This window comes from Echinops telfairi, unplaced genomic scaffold (genome assembly GCF_000313985.2).
Source record: "Echinops telfairi isolate 266 unplaced genomic scaffold, ASM31398v2 ScPeMD7_7467;HRSCAF=8505_1, whole genome shotgun sequence".
Lineage (NCBI taxonomy): Eukaryota > Metazoa > Chordata > Mammalia > Afrosoricida > Tenrecidae > Echinops > Echinops telfairi.
Window position 1 is genome coordinate 43,180,282 of NW_022111368.1, and position 19,310 is coordinate 43,199,591.

Sequence of the window (19,310 nt, forward strand, 5' to 3'; positions counted from 1 at the left end):
CTCGATCAAACCCTACCAGGCATCCTATGCCCTCCTTGCCACTAATTTTGGATCACTTGTTGCTCCCTTGTCCCTGGGTTGGTCAACACCACCTTCCTTTCCCCGCCTCTCCCTCTCCCATGTCCCCCCCAACCCCCGGAACTGTTGGTTCTGTTGTTTTCTCCTCCAGATTGTTTATCCCGCCTATCTTATCTAGATAGACCTGCAGAGAAAATAATATGCACAAAAAAGAAGACAGAGCAAAACAAAGCAACAAAAGGAAACAAAACAACAACAAAAACAAACGACAAAAAAGAGAAAAGTCTGTAAATAGTTCAAGGTCTGTTTGTTGACCTTTAGGAGAGTTTTCCAGTCGAATCTGATGTATGGCAGGGCCCAGACCAAATCCAGGGATACATATGGTAGCCAACTAAAAAGGAGGAGGGAGGAAAAGAAAAAAAAAGAGACATGAGTAGTGGGGGAACAGGGCACTAACCCACCCCAGGGGAGGGTGTTGTTTATATATCCACAGGTAAAGAGGGACCAGACCAAGATGTGGTCCCGCCAAGATGCGAATACAACATACCGGCATGAAGCTGGGAACCAGTAGAGAGGTCTGAGGGGCTGGCCCCAATCCCAACTACGTGGACAGCTCCTCCTTCCCCCAGAAGAATTTACTTGAGAGGACAACACTGAAGCTACAGCTCAGGGAGACTGACATGTCTGATCAGAGCACACAGGAGCAAATGAAGGGGAGGAAGAGCGAGTGGAGCACATCCTGGCCCACCACGCCTTGAGGACAATATCCCTGCTCAGAGCAGCCAAAGTACAGAGAAGACCATATGGCTGGCCCCACTATGAGACACAATGTCCTTCGTTGACCCATAACCCTACAGGGGACAACACTGGAGACAGTGCGGGAATTGCACCCTATTTGACCCCACCACACAGAGGCAAAACACTAAGGGTGTGCAACAGAACAGCAAGGGGAGCAGAGCAAGGAAGTCTTGAAGGAATACCAAAAGTAAACTTTGGGGCCAGTGTGTGGCACCCCATCAGAGTCCTCCCGCCTTTCATTTAGCACCCTAATGCATTAACCATTTGCACCACTTAGGGACTCCTGAGGACAGTTATTTGTGCTTTATTCACCACCTGACTGGGTAGGTTTCTTGAGGGAAAGAAATTTGACTTACTCATCAGATTAGGGGTTCGGGCTCTTCAAACTCAATGATTAAGTCTACAAGCCTCTGCTCTCCACCGCACCATCTATTAGGACTGGATGGCTTGAGCTCTTCCCTGTTTTTGATAACAGGACAAGCCTTATGTCTAGTAGTCTTCTGTTTGAAAGCTGCTCAGTATAAGGTTGACATATAATGTTTTTTGGATTGGATTGTGCCTACACCCCGCCTCTGCCCCCCCAATATAGTGTCTTTTTTTATAAGAAACTTTAGATCTTGAGTGAGCCAATTTCAATAGTATTTGTCATCATTTTAAAGTGTTATTTGTATACAACTACTGTGGACAGCGATCTGGTGCTACCTAACACAAATGGGATGTAACATGCGACTCAGCAATACCTTTGCTTAGCAAAGAAGTAAGAGACTGAACAAGAAGAGATGTACACTCATTGCAGCGCAGTTCACGATAGCAAGAAGCTGGAAGCAGCCCAAACGCCCACCAGTAGAAGAATGGATAAAGGAACCCTGGTACATGTGCACCACGGAATATCATGCATCCCTGAAAACAGTGATGGAACTAGGAAACACTTCATTGTATGGATGGACCTAGAAACCATTATCCTGAGTGAAGTGAGCCAATCACAAAAGGACAAAGATTGTATGAGTCCACTACTCTAAGGATGAACACCAAGGCAGATGTCAGCTCTCAGGTCACATAGTCTTCTAACCCAGTCTCCCAAGCAATGAGATAGAGAGCCTATATGTACATCTTACAAGCCACTTTGACAGAGGAGACCTCCCCTCAGCTGGGGTCAATTGGAATACCGCATCACCATTCACACCTGCTTCTGGGATGGTTTTAGTGATCTAGTGCTGTAATGGAAATACCACAGGTGAGTGGCCTGAACAAGCAGGAATGTATTCTCCGGTGATTTGTGGCGGCAGCTTTGTAGAAAGTTTAGTAAGGGTGAAGTATAGTTTGCGGTGATGAAATATGTAAGAAGTCAGACGCACAAGACCTTGGCCGCTCTTTAGATGTGGGGTGTGAGCAGGGAACTACACTGATGAAACTCAGAGAACCCCTTCTCCCTTTTCCTACATTCTTTGCCTGCCCAGGAGGTGGAAGAAACGTTCACCCAAATTTCCTCTGTCCACGTCTGAAGCCTTTCTTGCAACCCTCTCTCAGCTTCCTCCAAGGAGGAAGCAAAGTTCTTTCAGTGGCCCGTGCCGGTGTTTGAGGAGTACCTGACAGTGTGTGTTGGGGTGGGGTGGGGGGTGAGGGTGGGGGTATGTGCTGCTGCAGTAATGCGTGGCTGCTGCTTGTCCTCCTCTGCTTGCCCAGTGCTCTTACTACTTGGTCCCAAGGGAGCCACCCTATGACAGTCCACGTCACACCCACGTGGCTCCAGCTTCTTACTCATGCTCCGGCTGGGAAGGCACTTTCCTGGACTGCTCTACAGATCAGGCCATGCCTTACTTTCCTCTCAGGGCAGTGGGTGGCCCTGAAGTCTGCACCCAGTGTGAGAAATGACCTTTCAATCAACCCACTGGGGTGGGGCATGCTAATTTTCAAAGTTTACCAAACTACAGGCTGTCACTCAGACCAAGGACTAGGCATGGGAGTAGGCTTACCCCTGACAGATTTCACTGGAAAGTGGATGACTGTAGGCATAATGAGGTTAAAATTTAACATATTATCCTATGTTCTCCCCCTTGGCTTACTTTTAAATTTGTTCTAGATACTACTATATTCTGCTTTCACTTCGATTAATGTTTTTATGTATTCTATTATGCTATTGTTATTGTTGGCACTTGGGTTATGATTTTATATATATGAAATCCAGGACAAGTAAATCTACAGACAGTAACTAGATTAATTGTTCTTTAGGCTTCTGGCAGGGGAAGTTGGGGGTGGAGAGATGGGGGATCTAATAGTAATAGGTATAAGTATGAAGAAGATGTTCTGAAATTGATTGTGTTAATGACTGAACAACACTTTTTAATATAGTTAAACCATTGAATTGTAAAGTATGTGAGTTATATGTCAATCAAACTATATGTATGTACTCTCCAGTTGGGTTCACATGGAAAAACCATATCTGCTTGTGTGATTCAAGGATCATAAATAATGAAATCCAAGAGCAGAGGAGGGAGTTTTCATAGAGCTTAAGTTATGAGCACCTGGTCTGCAGACAGTGATGGAAGCCAGTGACAGCTCACAATCCGTTTGCAGAGACTCCCCAGGGAGTGAGCGCCCACTGAATTCCCCTGGACCATTGACCAAGGATGTGCAAGCTTTGCCCTCAGACAGAGAATATTAGAAAGTGAATTAATACAGATACAGTTAAGTTAAAATTGAACATCTGTTTTTGCCTTTGACCCATTTTTAATTTGTTCTGGTATTTATTATTTGCTACTTTCTTTTAAATTGAGGTTTCTCTATGTTTTATCTTGTGGTGGCTGAGGTCTTTTTGGTAAGATTTTCTTTATGTGAAATCCAGGACAATTAAGTCTATAGAGATAGTAACTAGGTTAATAGTTTCTTAGGGTTTTGGCAGGGAAGATGGGGTGGGATGAGGAGAAGAGGAGTTAATAACAATGAGTAGAAAAGTGAAGAAAATGTTCTACAATTCATGTGGTAATAATTGCACAACTCTTTTAAAAATTAACAGTATGTTGACACATAACTCACATTTCATATAGCTTGGTCATTTAAAAAATCATTTTATTGGGGGCTCATAAAACTCTTATCACAATCCATACATCCATCCATTGTGTAAAGCACATGTGTACATTCATTGCCCTCATCATTGTCGAAACATTTGCTCTCCACTTATCCCCTTGGTATCAACCCCTCATTTTCCCCCTCCCTCCCCACTCTAACCTTCCTCCTGAACCCTTGATAATTTATAAATTATTATTATTTTGTCATGTCTTACACTATCTGATGTCTCCCTTCACCCACTTTTCTGTTGTCCATCCCCCAGGGAGGGGGTTATATGTAGATCCTTGTAATCGGTTCCTACTTTCCACCCCACCTCCCTCTACCCTCCAGGCATCGCCACTCTCACCATTGGTCCTGAAAGGGATCATCCGCCCTGGATTCCCTGTGTCTCCAGTTCCTATCTGTACCAGTGTACATCCTCTGGTCTAGCCAGATTTGTAAGGTAGAATTGGGATCATGATAGTAGGGGCGGGGGGTGGGGCAGCATTTAGGAACTAGAGGAAAACTGTATGTTTCATTGTTGCCACACTGCACCCTTACTGGCTCATCTCCTCCCAGCGACCCTTCTGTAAGGGGATGTCCAGTTGCCTACAGATGGACTTTGGGTCTCCACTCCACACTCCCCCTCATTAACAATTATTTCATTTTTTGTTCTTTGATGCCTGACCTGATCGCTTTGACACCTTGTGATCACACATGCTGGTGTGCTTCTTTCATGTGGGCTTTGTTGCTTCTGAGTTAATGGCTGCTTGTTTACCTTTAAGACCTCAGATGCTGTATCTTTTGATAGCCAGGCACCATCAACTTTCTTCACCACATTTGCTTATGCACCCATTTGTCTTCAGCAATCGTGTTGGGAAACTGAGCATCATGGAATGCCAGTTTAATAGAACAAAGTGTTCTTGCATTGAGGGAGTACTCGAGTAGAGGCCCAAAGTCCATCTGCTACCTTAATACTAAACTTATAAATATATGCACCTAAATCTATTTCCCCATCCTCATATATAAATATATTTACATATGTACATGCTCTTTATTTAGACCTCTATAAATGTCCTTTGTCTCCTAGTTCTTTCCTCTATATCCTTTTACTTTCCTCTCGTCCCACTATCATGCTCAGCCTTCATTTGAGTTTCGGTAATTCCTCTCGTTTACATTACTCTTCATCACACCCTACCAGGCCTCCTACACCCTCCTCACCACCGATTTGGACCACTTGTTGTTCCCTTGTCCCGGGGTTTTTTAACACTGCTTCTTTCCCCCCAATTGCCTCCTCTCCCATGTTCCCCGGAACCATCGGTCCCATCACTACAATCGGTTTTAGAACATTTTCTTCTTCCTTGTGCTTAGGATTATTAGCTCCTTATTTTCTTGCACCTCCCTTGCCATACCACAACTCTTTTTAATATATTCAAGCCATTGAATTGTGTGATATGTGAATTATATGTCAATAAGACAGAATAAATAAATTAAAATAAATGGAAAACATAGGCTATAGTGCTCATTGCTACCAATAAGAAGCCACTGAGAAAAAGACATGTTTTTAAAACAAAGTTCACTTTATTACATTATTTTTACACAGTAAAAGAATATGAAACGCAGACGTGTCTAAATTTTCTTGCTGATTCTCTTGAAGACAATGTCACCCAATGTCATGGTCTGAAAGCCAGAAAAAAAATCATAAAATGTTTGTCTGATACTTAATTGTACAAATTAATTAAGGCTACAAAATACCCCCAAATGAAGCAACTCAAAGACTCCTATTTTCTCTAGGCCTAGAGGAAATGGGACTTTTTCTAAAATCCTGTGGCCACCTCACTTTGTCACATCATTCTCTCACATGGAAAATTATTTTGTCTTTTACATTAATTTTCTACATTAATGACTGTTATAGAAAGACCACTGAATCCAATCAATCTAATCCAGCTCAATGACTCTTAAGTTTTCTGTAGCACCTACTATGTACCAAACAAGGAGCCCTGGTGACATACTGGGTTACATGTGGGGCTGATAGCTATCAGGTCAGTGGTTTGAACCCACCAGCTACTCCATGGGTAAAGATAAGGCGGTTTGCTCCCAGAAAGACTTACAGTCTTGGAAACCCAAAGGGGCAGCTCTACTCTGTCCTTTAAGGTCACCATGAGTCAGAATTGACTTGTGAGGACATACCAAACAAGAGCCATGGTGGCAGAGTGATTAAGTGCTCCTTGACTGATAACCAGGAAGTCAGTGGTTCAAACCCAGTAGCTGCTCCACGGGGAGAAGTTTGAACAGTCTGCTTCTGTAAAGATTTAGAGCTTTGACACCCTATGGGCAATTTTCCCGTGTCTCATGGGATCACTATGAGTTGGAATCAATGGGCTTATGTACCAAATAGGTGTGGAGCACCAAGGATACGTGTGTATGGAACTACTTGGGCAGCCAGCCTGGAACGTAGTAAGGACTGCATGACTTTCTCAAAAAGCTGTGAAGCCTATGATACTGGACACATCAGCTCTGGGGTTGTTGAGGGCCATTCCCTCTGCCTTCTGCTGGTTCTCTGGAACTAGACTGCTGCGACGATGGGACATGTTATTGGAGGGAAAGGAGGAGCTCTGTAGCTTCAGCAACATTAGAAAGGAATGGAAAGATCCAAGGGCCAGTTCCGCTTCTACTGCTTACAAGCTTGGTAACCTCAGATGAATCAACCTGTCTATAAAGTTCGTCCTGCAGGCTCCCTCGCAGGGAGATGAGAGTTAAGGAGATGGCGCAGTTGGAAGATCATTGGGCAGGAGTGAGCCCAGGACAAGCTCACCTCCCCATGGCTGGTGGGGCCTCCCGACTCTGCTGTGAAAGCTGAGTTGGTGGTTGGGGACCACATGTGTCACAGCTGATTTTCCCACTCTCTGGAGGTGAGGATGTTTTCCCCACTCAAATAGGATAATGGCAGACCCTCAGGAGCATGCTTGACCTTTGGTCACTTGTTAAAGCATATTGGAGGGGCACAGAAGAGCCAGCAGGAGAAACACTGTGCAGTGCCTCCTGCATCAGGGACAGGGCTGGCAGACAGCTGACCCCAAGGATGGCCAAAAACATGTTGTGCCAGATTCATGAAAAGAAAAAAATTAAGAAGCAAAAATGTGTTGCCTGGAAGTGGATTCAGACTCCTGGTGAGTCCACGTGCACCAAGGAGAACTGCTCTAAGCGGTCAAGGTTATGACCTTTCAGAAAGAGTCACCAGACCCTTTTCTGAGAGGACTGAGGGTGGGTTTGAACCATCAACCTTTTGGTTAGTAGTGGAGCATTTAACTGCTTGCCTCACATCGAGATGCGAAGGCTGCTCATACAATTGCTATGAGCATGATTCTCCTTTTAAATACGGAACGGACATCACCATTTCAGGACTTGGAAAGCAGGTGGAGGCCTTCATGGCTCTTTGGTTCATGCTGGTGAAGTGTTCTGGCTGAAAATTAGGGCAATGTCATAAAATAGGAAAAGCCCACTTCTGGTCAAACAGAACACCCCCTGGAATGTGGCAGCTGTGCCCATGGAAGGAGGCTGCTCCAGGAATCCTGAGGCCCATGGAATGGCTCAGTCACCACCTGCTGAATGGATGGATTGCTGCCCTCAGTCCGTGAACAAGTCTTGTGGCCACATCCCAGTGGACTGTGAGAAGTGGGCTGTGCTGCAACCCTGGGCCTCCTTCCTGCCGAGGACCTCTCTTACTGCATCCTCTTGGGTTTCAGTGCAGAAAGAGAGGGGAAAGCAGGGTATGGGCACTCAGAAGAGAAGGTGGCAGGGGTAGAGGGGACAGCAAGATTGACCTGACTATGGAACCGGTGGCCAGCCTGTAGAAGTGGAGCAGAGGTGTGGGGAAATACCAAATAGGGTGGCTGCTAATGCATTTGGTGGCTTAGAAAAGGGTGCTCTTTCCTCAAGATGCCTCATCTCTCTCTTAGAAAAGTGTCCAAATCACTGCCCTAGTTTTGCTGGAACAGGACGCTGGCATGGACTGTAACATTATAACGAGCCTACAAATCTGAACTGTCAATAGTGTAAAGGGCTCCCCATGGCAGTGTGCAGTACACAACTGCAGAATTCTGGGTCTGCATTCTCTGGCTCCTTGGCATGTTTCCCCATTAATAAAATCTGGAGACGTTGGGAAGGTTGGAGAAAATATGTGTGAACTATCAGGCATCTACGAATCCTCAGGAATGGTAGCAGGTACTGATAATAGAGAAGGTAGAGGGAGATGTCCCCACCCTTCACTTCAAGTCTTGGGAACCACAAGCTCAAGAGTGCCGACTTACGCTGATTACAGTGTCTCCGTTGAACTCCACCACGGACTTAATGCCTTTGAACGTTGTCACCAGTTTATTGTCACCTTCCAAGTGAACCACCGCCTGTAGGAGACAGAGGAGTTGGCCTGTGAAGAGTGTCCTGGGAAGGGAGCAGGGGCTTTAATAATGACTTGGCTTCCCTGACTGTCTGCTTACAACAACCAGGATGTCCATCTGGGCATGGCCCCTGTCCCCTTACAATTCTCTGTTCTCTTGATCTAAGAACTAAAAAGATATTAGGCTATCTTTTATCAGAAGTGTTTACATTTGCAATCCCTTGGGGATCCAATGCATACATACACACACACACACACACACACACACACACACACACACACGTGTGTGTGTGTGTGTGTGTGTGTGTGTGTATATAAGCATTGTTTCCCCAAGGGATTACAAATGTAAACACTGAAATAAAACTAATTACATTCTCAATTCTCCAACCTAATGGAGGGAGGTAGCAGTTAAATTAAAAATTCCAGTGAGAAGAACACATATTTTGCATCGAGACATATTATTTCCTCCTAAACATCAAATGCCCCTGCTTTGGTCTCTTTCCCAAGCCTTACATATCCAGGAAGAGGGTTCCTGGAGGGCAGACACTGTGGCATATAAATCCACCAGCGAGCAGGGCACCCTCACCAAGGATAGCAATTTGCCGCCAAAACGACAAGCAGAAAAGAACCTGGCACAACCCAAGATGACCTGCCTTTTACTGTGACTCCATCGGTCCAAAGGTTTCCCTCCTAATGTCGGTCACAGATAGTTTCACTTGTAACGTTCTATCAGACAACTCTATCTTGGAGGAAGAGGCTCCTTAGAAGCGTAGCTGTCAAGACTTCCTGTCACAAACGTTGTACGTGTTGTCAGGGGAGAGCAGTCCCCGGAAAAGGACATTGTACTTGGTAAAGTCGAGGGCCGGTGAAAAAGAGGAAGACCCTCTCTGAGATGGATGGGCACCGTGGCTGCCACCATGGGCTCAAACCGAAGAACAATTGTGAGGACGATGGCGGACCGGGCAAGTGTTTCACTCTGTTGGACCTGGGTCACTTGGAGCTGGAGCTGACTCAGCGGCCTCTCACTACCGCAGCCACACGGCAGAGATGCTGTATCTGGAGAGGCGGAAGGAGAGCCCAAGGGCCCAAGAGGGGAGATGGGACAAATGTCCTGGGACGATGCAGGAAGCTGTCGGGGGAGGAACGAAGACATGTCCACTGGCATGTGCTGTGTCTCTAAACATGGCCCTGATGACTGGCACTCCCAGTGCCTGGTCCTCCTTGCTGTCACCTGCTGACCACTCACCCAGGCCTCACCCCGCTCTCATGGCACGTCTTGCCCCAGAGCAGAGGAGCTGAGGCCCCCCACTTGCCTTCAATCTGCTAAGGGCGATTAGATTATCCCATTTTACAGAGGAGGCTGCTGAGGCCAGAGGATTTAGCAACCAGCTCCTGGAAGGCTGAGCCCTTGCCTGAAGCTTTGGTCTGTTGGTCTTTCAGCACCCCAGCCAGAAACGCCTCCCCATGGCCACAGCTCCAGGCTCAGTGAAGCCTCGTTTACTGTGATCTCCAGGGTGAGGCCAGGGCTTGGCTCAGGGTCCTTCACTGATTCCCACTCGCCCAGCTGGTGGGGGGCCTGTTGGAAGGCTCTGAGAACAGAAAGAGCTGGAGGTAAGAGAACCTAGAACTTGAGACTGTGTCTCGTCCCCCCCTTTTGTGTGTGTGTTTCTATGGGAGCTCCAGATGGCTGGGCCAGGTGCCCTACCTCCCCCGAGACAGTCCCCAGAAAGACAAGAGTGGTTGTAGAGCATCTCCCCTGAGAATTGCCTTTTGTCTTTGGGCCTCTCACCCCAGAAGTGGATTCAGAGACCAGAGCGTGTGCGGTGGGACTTGGGAGGTATGGGCCTTCAGGAAGGGAGTCCTGGGGCCAGGTCCCAGGGAAAGTTCCGGAAAGCGGAAGGGCAGGTCCTACCTTGACCCTCTCCCCGGTTAAGGTCTCCAGCTCACACTCCTCCCCCAGGGTGAACTCGTTCTGGATGACTTTGGAGCCGGTGGTGATGGTGAGCTTGAAGTGCTTCCCATTCTGCACGATTTCCGACACCCCCTTGATGTCCTTGCCCTTCTGGATGAGGTCGTCCGGCAGACCTGGAGGAAAGGGCTGCAGGTGAGAGAGGGCACTGCTGCGAATTGGGAGGAGGGGGTGACAACAGGAGCTTTGTGTCCTGGGGGAGGGGAGCAAAGGGAGAGAGAGTCCGTGGGGAACACAGACCTTCGTCTCTAAGAAGAAAAGTCAGTGGCCTGGCCTGACCTCCTGCTATCTTTCTAGTTAACTTGTAAGACAGACACTCCTCTGTGGGAAAGAATGATTTTTTTTTTTCTTGCGAGCAGCCTGGTTTCCTCTCATGCTCCCTCCTCATTCTTTCTATCTTTCACGTCATGAGCCTTTGCTCTTTGAGGGTGCATATTTCATCTTTCTTACGCCCCATGAGCATGGAATTCACTTCCCAAACCTGCACCCTGAGTGTGAGAGGGCAGAGGGCATTCATAATGGTGCCAGGGCTACACACACAAGCAGGCTCTGTGCCAGACTAAGAGTTCATTGACTTCTCGCTCACAGCCAGACCTCACCTCAGCCAAACCTCTTGTGGAAGATGGACTAGGATTCCCTGGCCCGAGAATAGCACTCTAGAATTTTCAGAACCTGCGACTGTATGGCTTGACACTCATGAAAAGTGCGTAGGTCAATGGCAGAGGCTGCGAGCCACACATAAGGGATGTAAGACGCAGGGTGGTAGTAGAATTTTCCCAGAAGGGAAAGATCCAAGTTCTCAGCAGCCTCCTCTCTCTGCTTTACTATCTCCCCCAACCTCCTCCTGCAGGGCGCTCTCCCTTGTCACACCCTGCCCCTTTGCTCACAAAGCTCGCTGGACCTCGAGCATACCTCCGGCCTTAGGGTCTGCCTAGTGGTCACCTGTTCCGGTTTCCAGGCTCAACCCAAGGGGTTACCACCACCAAGCCCGGACCAGGCAGGCCTGACCACACTCTCCTGTGAGCACCATATCCTCATGCACTTGGTTCTGGGGGGCACATGGGGTTACGTAGGGTGTTTGAGAATTGGTGCCAGCTTCAAATTCCAAGTCAAACACCTTCTTCCTGAGCGACCTGGGTCAGAACCATGCAGCATTCCTAGGCCTTAGTTCCTTCAACTACAAAATGGGAAAATGATAGCACCCAACTCAGAGACTTTGGCTGAAGATTTCGAATACCAAATGCTAAGCATAACGCCCAACGCAGAGTCAGCACCTAGTATAAGGTAGGAGACATTTAACTGCACTTTTAACTCTATCTCTCATTAAATTGTGGCCTCCTTGGAAATTTGGCTGATCTCTTTCTATCTCCTTGGTACCTCCCCACACACGGCACCCAGCTGGGTTGGGCCTTCAATCAACGTTGTTAGAAGAAGGAGGAGATAAACGAATGAATGACCAAATGACCAAATGGGCCATCCATTGAGGTAGCCAAGAGATGGGATTTCAATCCATATCAGACCCCTACTTCAGTGCCCTGTCACTTGCCTCCAGAGTCACCTTATTCAGTGAGTACTAGCACAAGCTACAAGTAACCACAAGAGTTAGTCCATTGTCCCCTGAACTAGGGGTAGCCTGAATGTCAACATCACCTGTGGGTCAGACCCTTATTCAGGGACTCACAGCCTTGACACCCAGTCCACTACTCACCAGCAGCCTTCATGAAGGCCTCAAAGTTCTCCTGGGTCTGCACTTGGTACTTGCCAGAGAAGTTCATGGTGGCGATGCGGTTGCTCCCTCTCCACAGTCGACTTGAAGCACTGCTGGTCGGGCTCCCCTGTGTGGGCTGTTTTATAGGGAACTACTTCCCCTTCCAATATCGGCCACAGGTCACCTACTGTCGACTCCTTTATGACCAGGCTCAAAGATTAACTCCTGAGAGCAATGGTCAATGATAGTAAACAGGCTGGTCACAGCAGACGTTTGCTCAAATTCAGCAAACATTAATGAGTGTCAATCAAGTACAAAGCCCCGTGGCTGTGCTGCTTCTACTGTGACCACCACTCTGCAGCACCAGACCTCTGGGGAGTGTTGAAAAGCACGGCTGCTAAGGTATTTTCCATGGCCTCATCTGCCTGGGGAAGTCGGACGCGGCCTAAGGAAGAGCAAAGACTAATGGAGGCCTCTGCGTGGTGGCGCTGACGAGGAATATTGCAAGTACCATCGACTGCCTAAAGGACAATCAGATCTGTCTTGGAAGATGTCCGGTCAAATGCTGCCTAGAGGCCGGGAGGGTGAGACTTGATCTCCAGGAGATGTCAGCCCCTGGAGAAGGATATCATGCTTGGTGAAGGAGAGGGGCAGTGAAAAAGAGGAAGGCCCAGGACAAGATGGATTGATAGAATGGCTGTCACAATGGGCTCGAATATAAGAAAAATCAGGAGGATGCCGCAGGCCAGGGGGGTATTTCATCCTGTTGTTATACATGACATCTCTGTGAGCCAGAACCGAATCAACCGTACCCGACAACCACAACGACTTGCGAGATGGATGTGTGTGCCAGCACGCATGTCTATACATGCAGGTCTGCATGCGTGCACACGTACACACACACACACACACACACACACACACACACACACACAGAAGGATACCAAATAATCCCTTAATCTCAGAACCTCACCTTATTTTTACGACCTTATGATGTCATCCCTTCTTTATTTTAATACAAATTTAAATCTTGCAGCTTTGCCATCAGCTCTGAGTGTTATTTTCCATTCTGAGAATTCCTCTTTGATGATTATAAGCTCTCCTGCAGGCCACCTATGTCTCCCTTTTAAAGCATTAGAGTGGTAAACACTCAAAAACAAGTGTGACCCATTTAAACCATGTGCGTGGAAATAGAGGTGTATGAGACAGCGTCCAAAAGTTCACGGGGAAAATCCCATTGTCTTTCCATTCCGTTTTCCCAAGAAGCCCCTTTATATTATGGGGCAGAACCAAGAGAGGGAAGGAAAGAAGACGCCTTCTGGACAAAGGGATAGGGGTATGGGGTTTGTATCTGGGGAGCTTGGCTTTGTAGGGCCCTGTGGACACCCCTCTGCTAGACAGGCGCTGGTCTTGGGGAGATGGCAGAGCAGTGCTCTTGAGCTGGAGGTCCACAGAGTGGAAAATGGTAACCAGTTTCCCCAGGTCTCCCACTTCCTGCCTTTCAAACAGCTCACGCTCCTGGCACTGTTTTCCACGCTTCCCTAGCTGCATCAGCCTCTTCCCTTGCAGCCTTCAACCCACAGCCCCTCTCTGCTCCGCGGCTGGAGAGCCTGTCAAACATTGTTGGAGAAATCTCATCCTCGAGATGTAAGTCTCCAGTGGTCCCCATTGCTCCAGCGCCCACAGGTTCTGTTGGTCTTCCAGAACTTTGGACTATTTGATCTGGCTCTGGTTACTATCCTCCAAGAACACTTGGGGTCCTCGGGAAGCAAAGGACTAGAAGACTAACGGAAAAGTAACGATCTACTTCTACATCTCACGGTCTTGAAAATGCTGTGGAGCATTTCTGCTCTGCACCCGTCGTGCTGCCTTGAGTTGGAATCCACGCGACGGCGATCAACACCGACCGTGCACACTTGTGCTTCTCCCATCACTAGCTCCGGCTTTTGGCCTGGGGAAATTTAATGGCCAGATCCATTGCTTTAGATCCTAGCAGGGCTCCCAACCCTGCAAAAAGTCATGCCTTAGCTCTGTCTACCTCTCCATCCTCATTCCTTTGCCTTCCTCCTCCCCCAGCCCATAGCCCCAGCACCAGGGCCCACGTAACACATCCGGGGCCTCCGCATCTTCTTGGTTGTGTACATTCCCTTCCATCGGGCCTGTTCTATCGTCTTTGCCTGGATGATGTCATCTCCCCAACGGAAACCTCTGCTCACTCCCTCAGAGAGCGCTAACCACCCTTCTGGCCTTGGAGAGAGAGCACCTTGCAAACATCTGTATTTCAACTCCCATGGGGATCACTCCTCTAGGCGTTCTCTGTGCTCCGACCTTGGTATTTCCAATATCTGACACCTGGCAGGTACCCAATAAATGATGGTTCAGCAATTAAAAACCATCGAACAGTAATAATAGATAACTGCTATCAAGTGAACTTTGACTCATGGTGAGCTTGCCACTGACAGAATGAAACGTTGCCTGGTCCCAGGTTGTCCCAGGAGGGCCGGCATGCTCTAGTCTGTGGTTGCTACTGCTTTGCCAATTCAAAGGGGCTCCTTTGCTCTCCCTGCCCACCCCCCTACCCATCCTGAGTCACCAAGCAGGGCTTGCTTCTTGCAGCAATTGATCTTTCCTGATGACGTGTTCAAAGCAAGTGTGTTAAGCAATACTCTCTATGATCTATCAGACTTGCATAGGTGAATTTTCAGAGGTAAATCACCACGTCTTTCATCCCACTCTGTGTAGCCTGGAAACTCCCCTGACACATGTTCACGGTGGGTGGCCCTGCTGGCATTTGAGAGAGTGGTGGCATAGCTTCCAGCATCACAGCACCTTGTTAAAGGGAATAAGAGGGAGGAGTCATCACATGGGCACTGAATCCTAAAGCACGTGCGTGCGTTTGCATTGACATGTGAATCTATGTCATGGGCCCAGCTTTGCTGAGCGCCCAGTGTGAGAGGAGTGGGAGTCCCCAGTCCTGAGAGGCAGCCACTCTGCTTCCATCATTCTCATCCCTCCTCTCATCCACTCTTCCATTTCAGCCTGCCCCCAGGGAGATGGTGGAGGGTTGGGAACAGCAGGCTCTGTTTCCTGGAAAGCTCCCTCTCCTGCTTGGAGCGCCTGTCTCTTCCTACATGCAGCACAATTGCCAGGATGACTACATGCTCCCCTTGATCTTCTGCCAAACCGGCAGCCCTGCCATCCTCTTCCCCAGGAAACTCTAAACTGAGTTTGGAGGTCCTCTGACCTGGGAGCCTAGCAGTCCGCAGGTCAAGTGGCACATCAGGTGGAGTTGAGGGCGTATGCCAGGGCCCTAGGTGCCACAGGAAGAAATGAACGAGGAGCCCTGGACTCATGCAGACATGTTGGACACAGCCCTAAGGCACTCTGGTCCTCCAAACCCCACTCCAGCATCTCTGGGTTGGGGATGTGTTGATACCTTCAAAGCACCTTAGACGTCTTCCTATCTACTCGTGTGTCCAAGGGCAGAAGCGCTTCTCCAGGAACCCCCACAGGTGGTATGAGAATACACCCTGCAATGGCGAGATCACTACCACCTGAGCAGTGCGGGCAGCGAGTACTCACTGAGTGCGGGCAGCCAGGCAGACTCTGGCCCCAATAACCCCGGGCCTCCAGCACACGTGGCGCTCTGCCCTCCCTTCCTGCTTGGCTTGCCTGGAATGCAAAGGGCTACCCAGGCCGCGGATCTGGGATATCTTGGAGAAAGTTGGGAAACTAAAGCCATTTGGAGCCACCTTTTGAAAGATGGCGCTGGTGAAGAATATTGAAAGGACCATGGACAGCAAAAAGAACAGACAGATCTGTCTTGGAAGAAGTACAGCCAGAAGGCTCCTTAAAGGCAAGGCTGGTGAGACTTCATCTCCCGTATTTCGGACACGTGGTCAGGAGAGACCAGTCCTTGGAGAAGGCTGTCATGCTGGTAAAGTAGAGGGCAGCGAACAGGAGAACGACCCTCAACAAGATGGATGGACACAGCGGCTGCACCAATGGGCTCAGGCGTAGGAACAAGGGGAGGACGGCGCAGCGCCAGAGTGTTTTGCTCTGTTGTCCACGGGGCGCTAGAGTCGGGACCCACTCGACGGCATGTGACCACAGCCACAGAAGGGCCTCGCCCTGGGACAGACACGGGTGGAGGGCCTCAGCGGGTGACGAAGTATACATTCACAGCCCTCTCTCGTGCCTGGAGTCGGCATTGTGTCTCTTTCCAGGTGTCTCATTGCGTTAAAGAGGTCCCACGGGATCCTGACCTCCACCGGGGGAGATGGTGAGTTTTCAGTTTTGTGCGTGTGAGGACATGAGAGAGGAAGAGGAGGCTGCTCAATCCAGAGAAGATTTAGTCTTGGGAACCTTAGGGAGCAGTTGGGTCTCAGTATGAGTCAGAATGGACCCAACAGCAGGGTAAGGCGACAAAAAAGCTATTGTCTTTTAACAATGGGCACCTCTGAGATGGTGTGTGTGTGTGTGTGTGTGTGTGTGTGTGAGAGAGAGAGAGAGAGAGAGAGAGAGAATAAGTGCTTGGGAGAGAGGGTGAGATGCAAGATCTGTATCCATAAGAGCCAAGCTGGCTAAGGGAAGGTCACTCCGTGGTGCAGGAGAAGAAAGTGTGTGTGTGTGTGTGTGTGTGTGTGTGTGTGTGTGTCTCACAGGCAGTGAGGAGACAGCCAGCCAAAGGGGGTGGGGTCGCTAAGGCACCCCCCATGGCAGTGAGGCAGGGAGGGCTCTTGGAAGGCTGATACTGACTTTGGAGCTCTTATTCACAGCACAGTGAAGCCCATTCACATCTCAGTCATTCCCTCCCCAAGTGCTTCAAAAGCTTCAGTCAAATACGGCCCAGGAATCCACACGTGCCACCTGGGAAACAACAAAGGGCTGCGTTTCACCTCAGGATGTGTGTGCTGTGGCTGAGTCAGGAAACAGATTGTCGGGGGTGGTCCCCCCCACTCCCAGGGGTTCCCACAACTCCCCAGTGGGGCTTTGGAGGCATTCAAGTGGATTCGTCTAGAACCAAGATGGCAGGTGGGCGATGTATACCTCCTGCAGCCAAGGCTGCAGTTAGGCAGGAGTTAGTTAGGCTGTGTAATGACCATGCAATTGTTGAGCAGGGTCCATTTCTGAGACCCACCTCACCTACTTAAGAACTCACCCAACACTCTTCAGCAAGTGAATCAGTAAACACCGGCAAGGGGCCACTTAGGAGACTTGCAGTCTGAAACCAGTGAAACAATTGACAGAGATGGCAGTGACGGGTCCTTGCCATGTCCCTGCAGAGGTGCCAGCCATACCCCTTCCCTCATCCTGCCGCCTGCACTTAGAGTCCACACCCAGGCCCTCGGCCCTGGACCACTGTGGGGCTTTCTGGGGTCTAAGGTGGTGAGGGGGAGGGGGAGTCAGAAAGGTTTCTCCATAGGGAAAGTCAGCCTCAATCCCTGACACCTGGGGACACCCAGATCAGGAAGAGCACGGTCCAAGGGCAGGTTCCCAAGAGACCCTTCCTGCTCCCTGGCCTGTGTGTGTGGGGGGGTGCCTGCAGACTGAGGACCCAACTGACTCTGAGGTTGGTTGGGACCTGGCACAGTTGGGGAAGGGCGGATGTTCACTGCTTCCCTCGGACAAGCAGACGGGCAGCCTAACGGGCAAACTGAGGAGACACAGGTGAGGGCTGGTATCTCCTCCTAATCCTAGATGCAGCCATTCTTGGCCAACCTCCAATGGCCTCCTTCAGCTCAGCCAATTTTTGTGTGCGAGTCCTGAGCGCACACAGATTAGGGACCATTTCCAACAGGAGTCTTGTATTTAGAGGTAGTTTTCCATAAAGCGAGGAGAGGGTGATGACACGGTCTGTCCACAAACTGAGTCAATAGAGGAGAGATAAGCTTTATTGCAATGACAAAGTTCAAATGGCTTCAGGGGGGGGGGGGTGCATGCTGGGGGAGCTGTCACTCTGTGGCCACAGCTTCTGAACTTCCTCAGCCCGATGTTTCCTACCCGTCTCCTAGCTATCTTCTCTTCAGTCCCTCACTACTCAGATGAGGGGCATAGAAGCATAAGAGGGGGGTGCAAAGGGGGGAGGGTGATGTGTTTCTTGGACACCAGGATGTGACTGGTGCTTATTTCTGGCTAGACACCTCGTGTGTCTGACCCCACATGCTTGTCGTGTCAGTGGGGCCAGCTTGCCCCTTTCCTTGGTGTTTGGGTGGAAGAAGGCTTCTGGCTGAGGCCACACTTCTGCTAGAGGCGGGGCTGCAGAGAGGAAGGGCTTGCCCTGGGGCCTAGTTCTTGTTTTTATCCAGTGTGTGGCATTGGACGAGTCACTAGGCCTTGGTGGGTCTCTAACTTCTCATCCATGAAGCTGGTCACAATAACAGCCGTCTCGTGAAAAAGCTGGGTCAGCTGTCAGGTCCTTCAAGAATATGAGAGGACCAGAGAACTTTGCATTAGCTTCTAGCAGTGTCTCAGGTATAGCCAGCTCAGGACCAATGCCCATGCGTATCTCTCTCTCTCTCTCCTCCTTCAGGATAGACTCTTTCCCAACTCCCTGGACTCCCGGAGAGATCGCTTGAAGTCTGTGCGCTGTCCGACCAGGCCCCATTCTTCCCACTCGTGCCTTTTGTAGGCCTGAAGTAGTCTCCTCTCTTGTTCCCGTGGGCTTGACAACCCACGTCCTGGTCATCCCGTCTATTTCCAGGTCTGGCAACACCCCCAGGTGCCAGGGCCTCACTTCCTGACGTATCAACGCCCACTTCTCTTTGGGTTTCTGCAACCCGGAGATGTCCTTTTGCTTTTGTGAGCTCAGCTGTATATTGGGAAAATGGGTTGAGTTTAACCTGCATATCTAGCTGGACGGTGCGGAGAGCTTGCATCAGCTCAGCCTGCCATGCTCCTTGGCCCTAGAAGGTTTGCATCTTTACCCTAGCCTACTTTAAATCCTTGTGCTAAGGTTTCAAGATATGCAAGGGGGCTTCAAAAAGTTCATGGGGAAATGCCATTGGCTGTTAGTTCTGTTTTCCCATGAACTTTTTGAAGATTCCGCGGACACATCAGTTATCAAGTGCTGCTGTAACACAAATGCCACAAGAGGATGGCTTTGAGAAGCTGATTTTCTCACAGATTGGGAGACGGGAAGTCTAAATTCAGACGCCAGCTCTAAGGCAAGGCCTTCTTTCTCTGTCCACTCTGGATGAAGCTCCCTGTCCCTTCTGAGTTTCTGTTCCTGGACAATTTCTTTTTAAATTGTTTTATTAGGGGCTCATACAACTCTTATCACAATCCATACATACATCAATTGTGGAAAGCACATTTGTACATTCATTGCCCTCATCATTCTCAAAACATTTGCTCTCCACTTAAGCCCCTGACAT

The 19,310-nt window shown here is 49.1% G+C and overlaps 1 protein-coding gene across 1 annotated transcript; it reads right to left on the reverse strand.

Annotated features, from left to right (window-relative positions):
• Window positions 1-5,420: 5,420 nt before the first annotated feature.
• On the reverse strand, window positions 5,421-12,049 carry FABP1 (fatty acid binding protein 1). The gene is made up of 4 exons (XM_004707944.2): window positions 11,935-12,049; window positions 10,170-10,342; window positions 8,172-8,264; window positions 5,421-5,541 (listed from the first exon to the last, which is right to left on the reverse strand). The coding sequence occupies exons 1-4, from the start codon at window positions 11,999-12,001 to the stop codon at window positions 5,491-5,493; spliced, it is 384 nt and encodes a 127-aa protein (XP_004708001.1). The 5' UTR covers window positions 12,002-12,049; the 3' UTR covers window positions 5,421-5,490.
• Window positions 12,050-19,310: the final 7,261 nt, after the last annotated feature.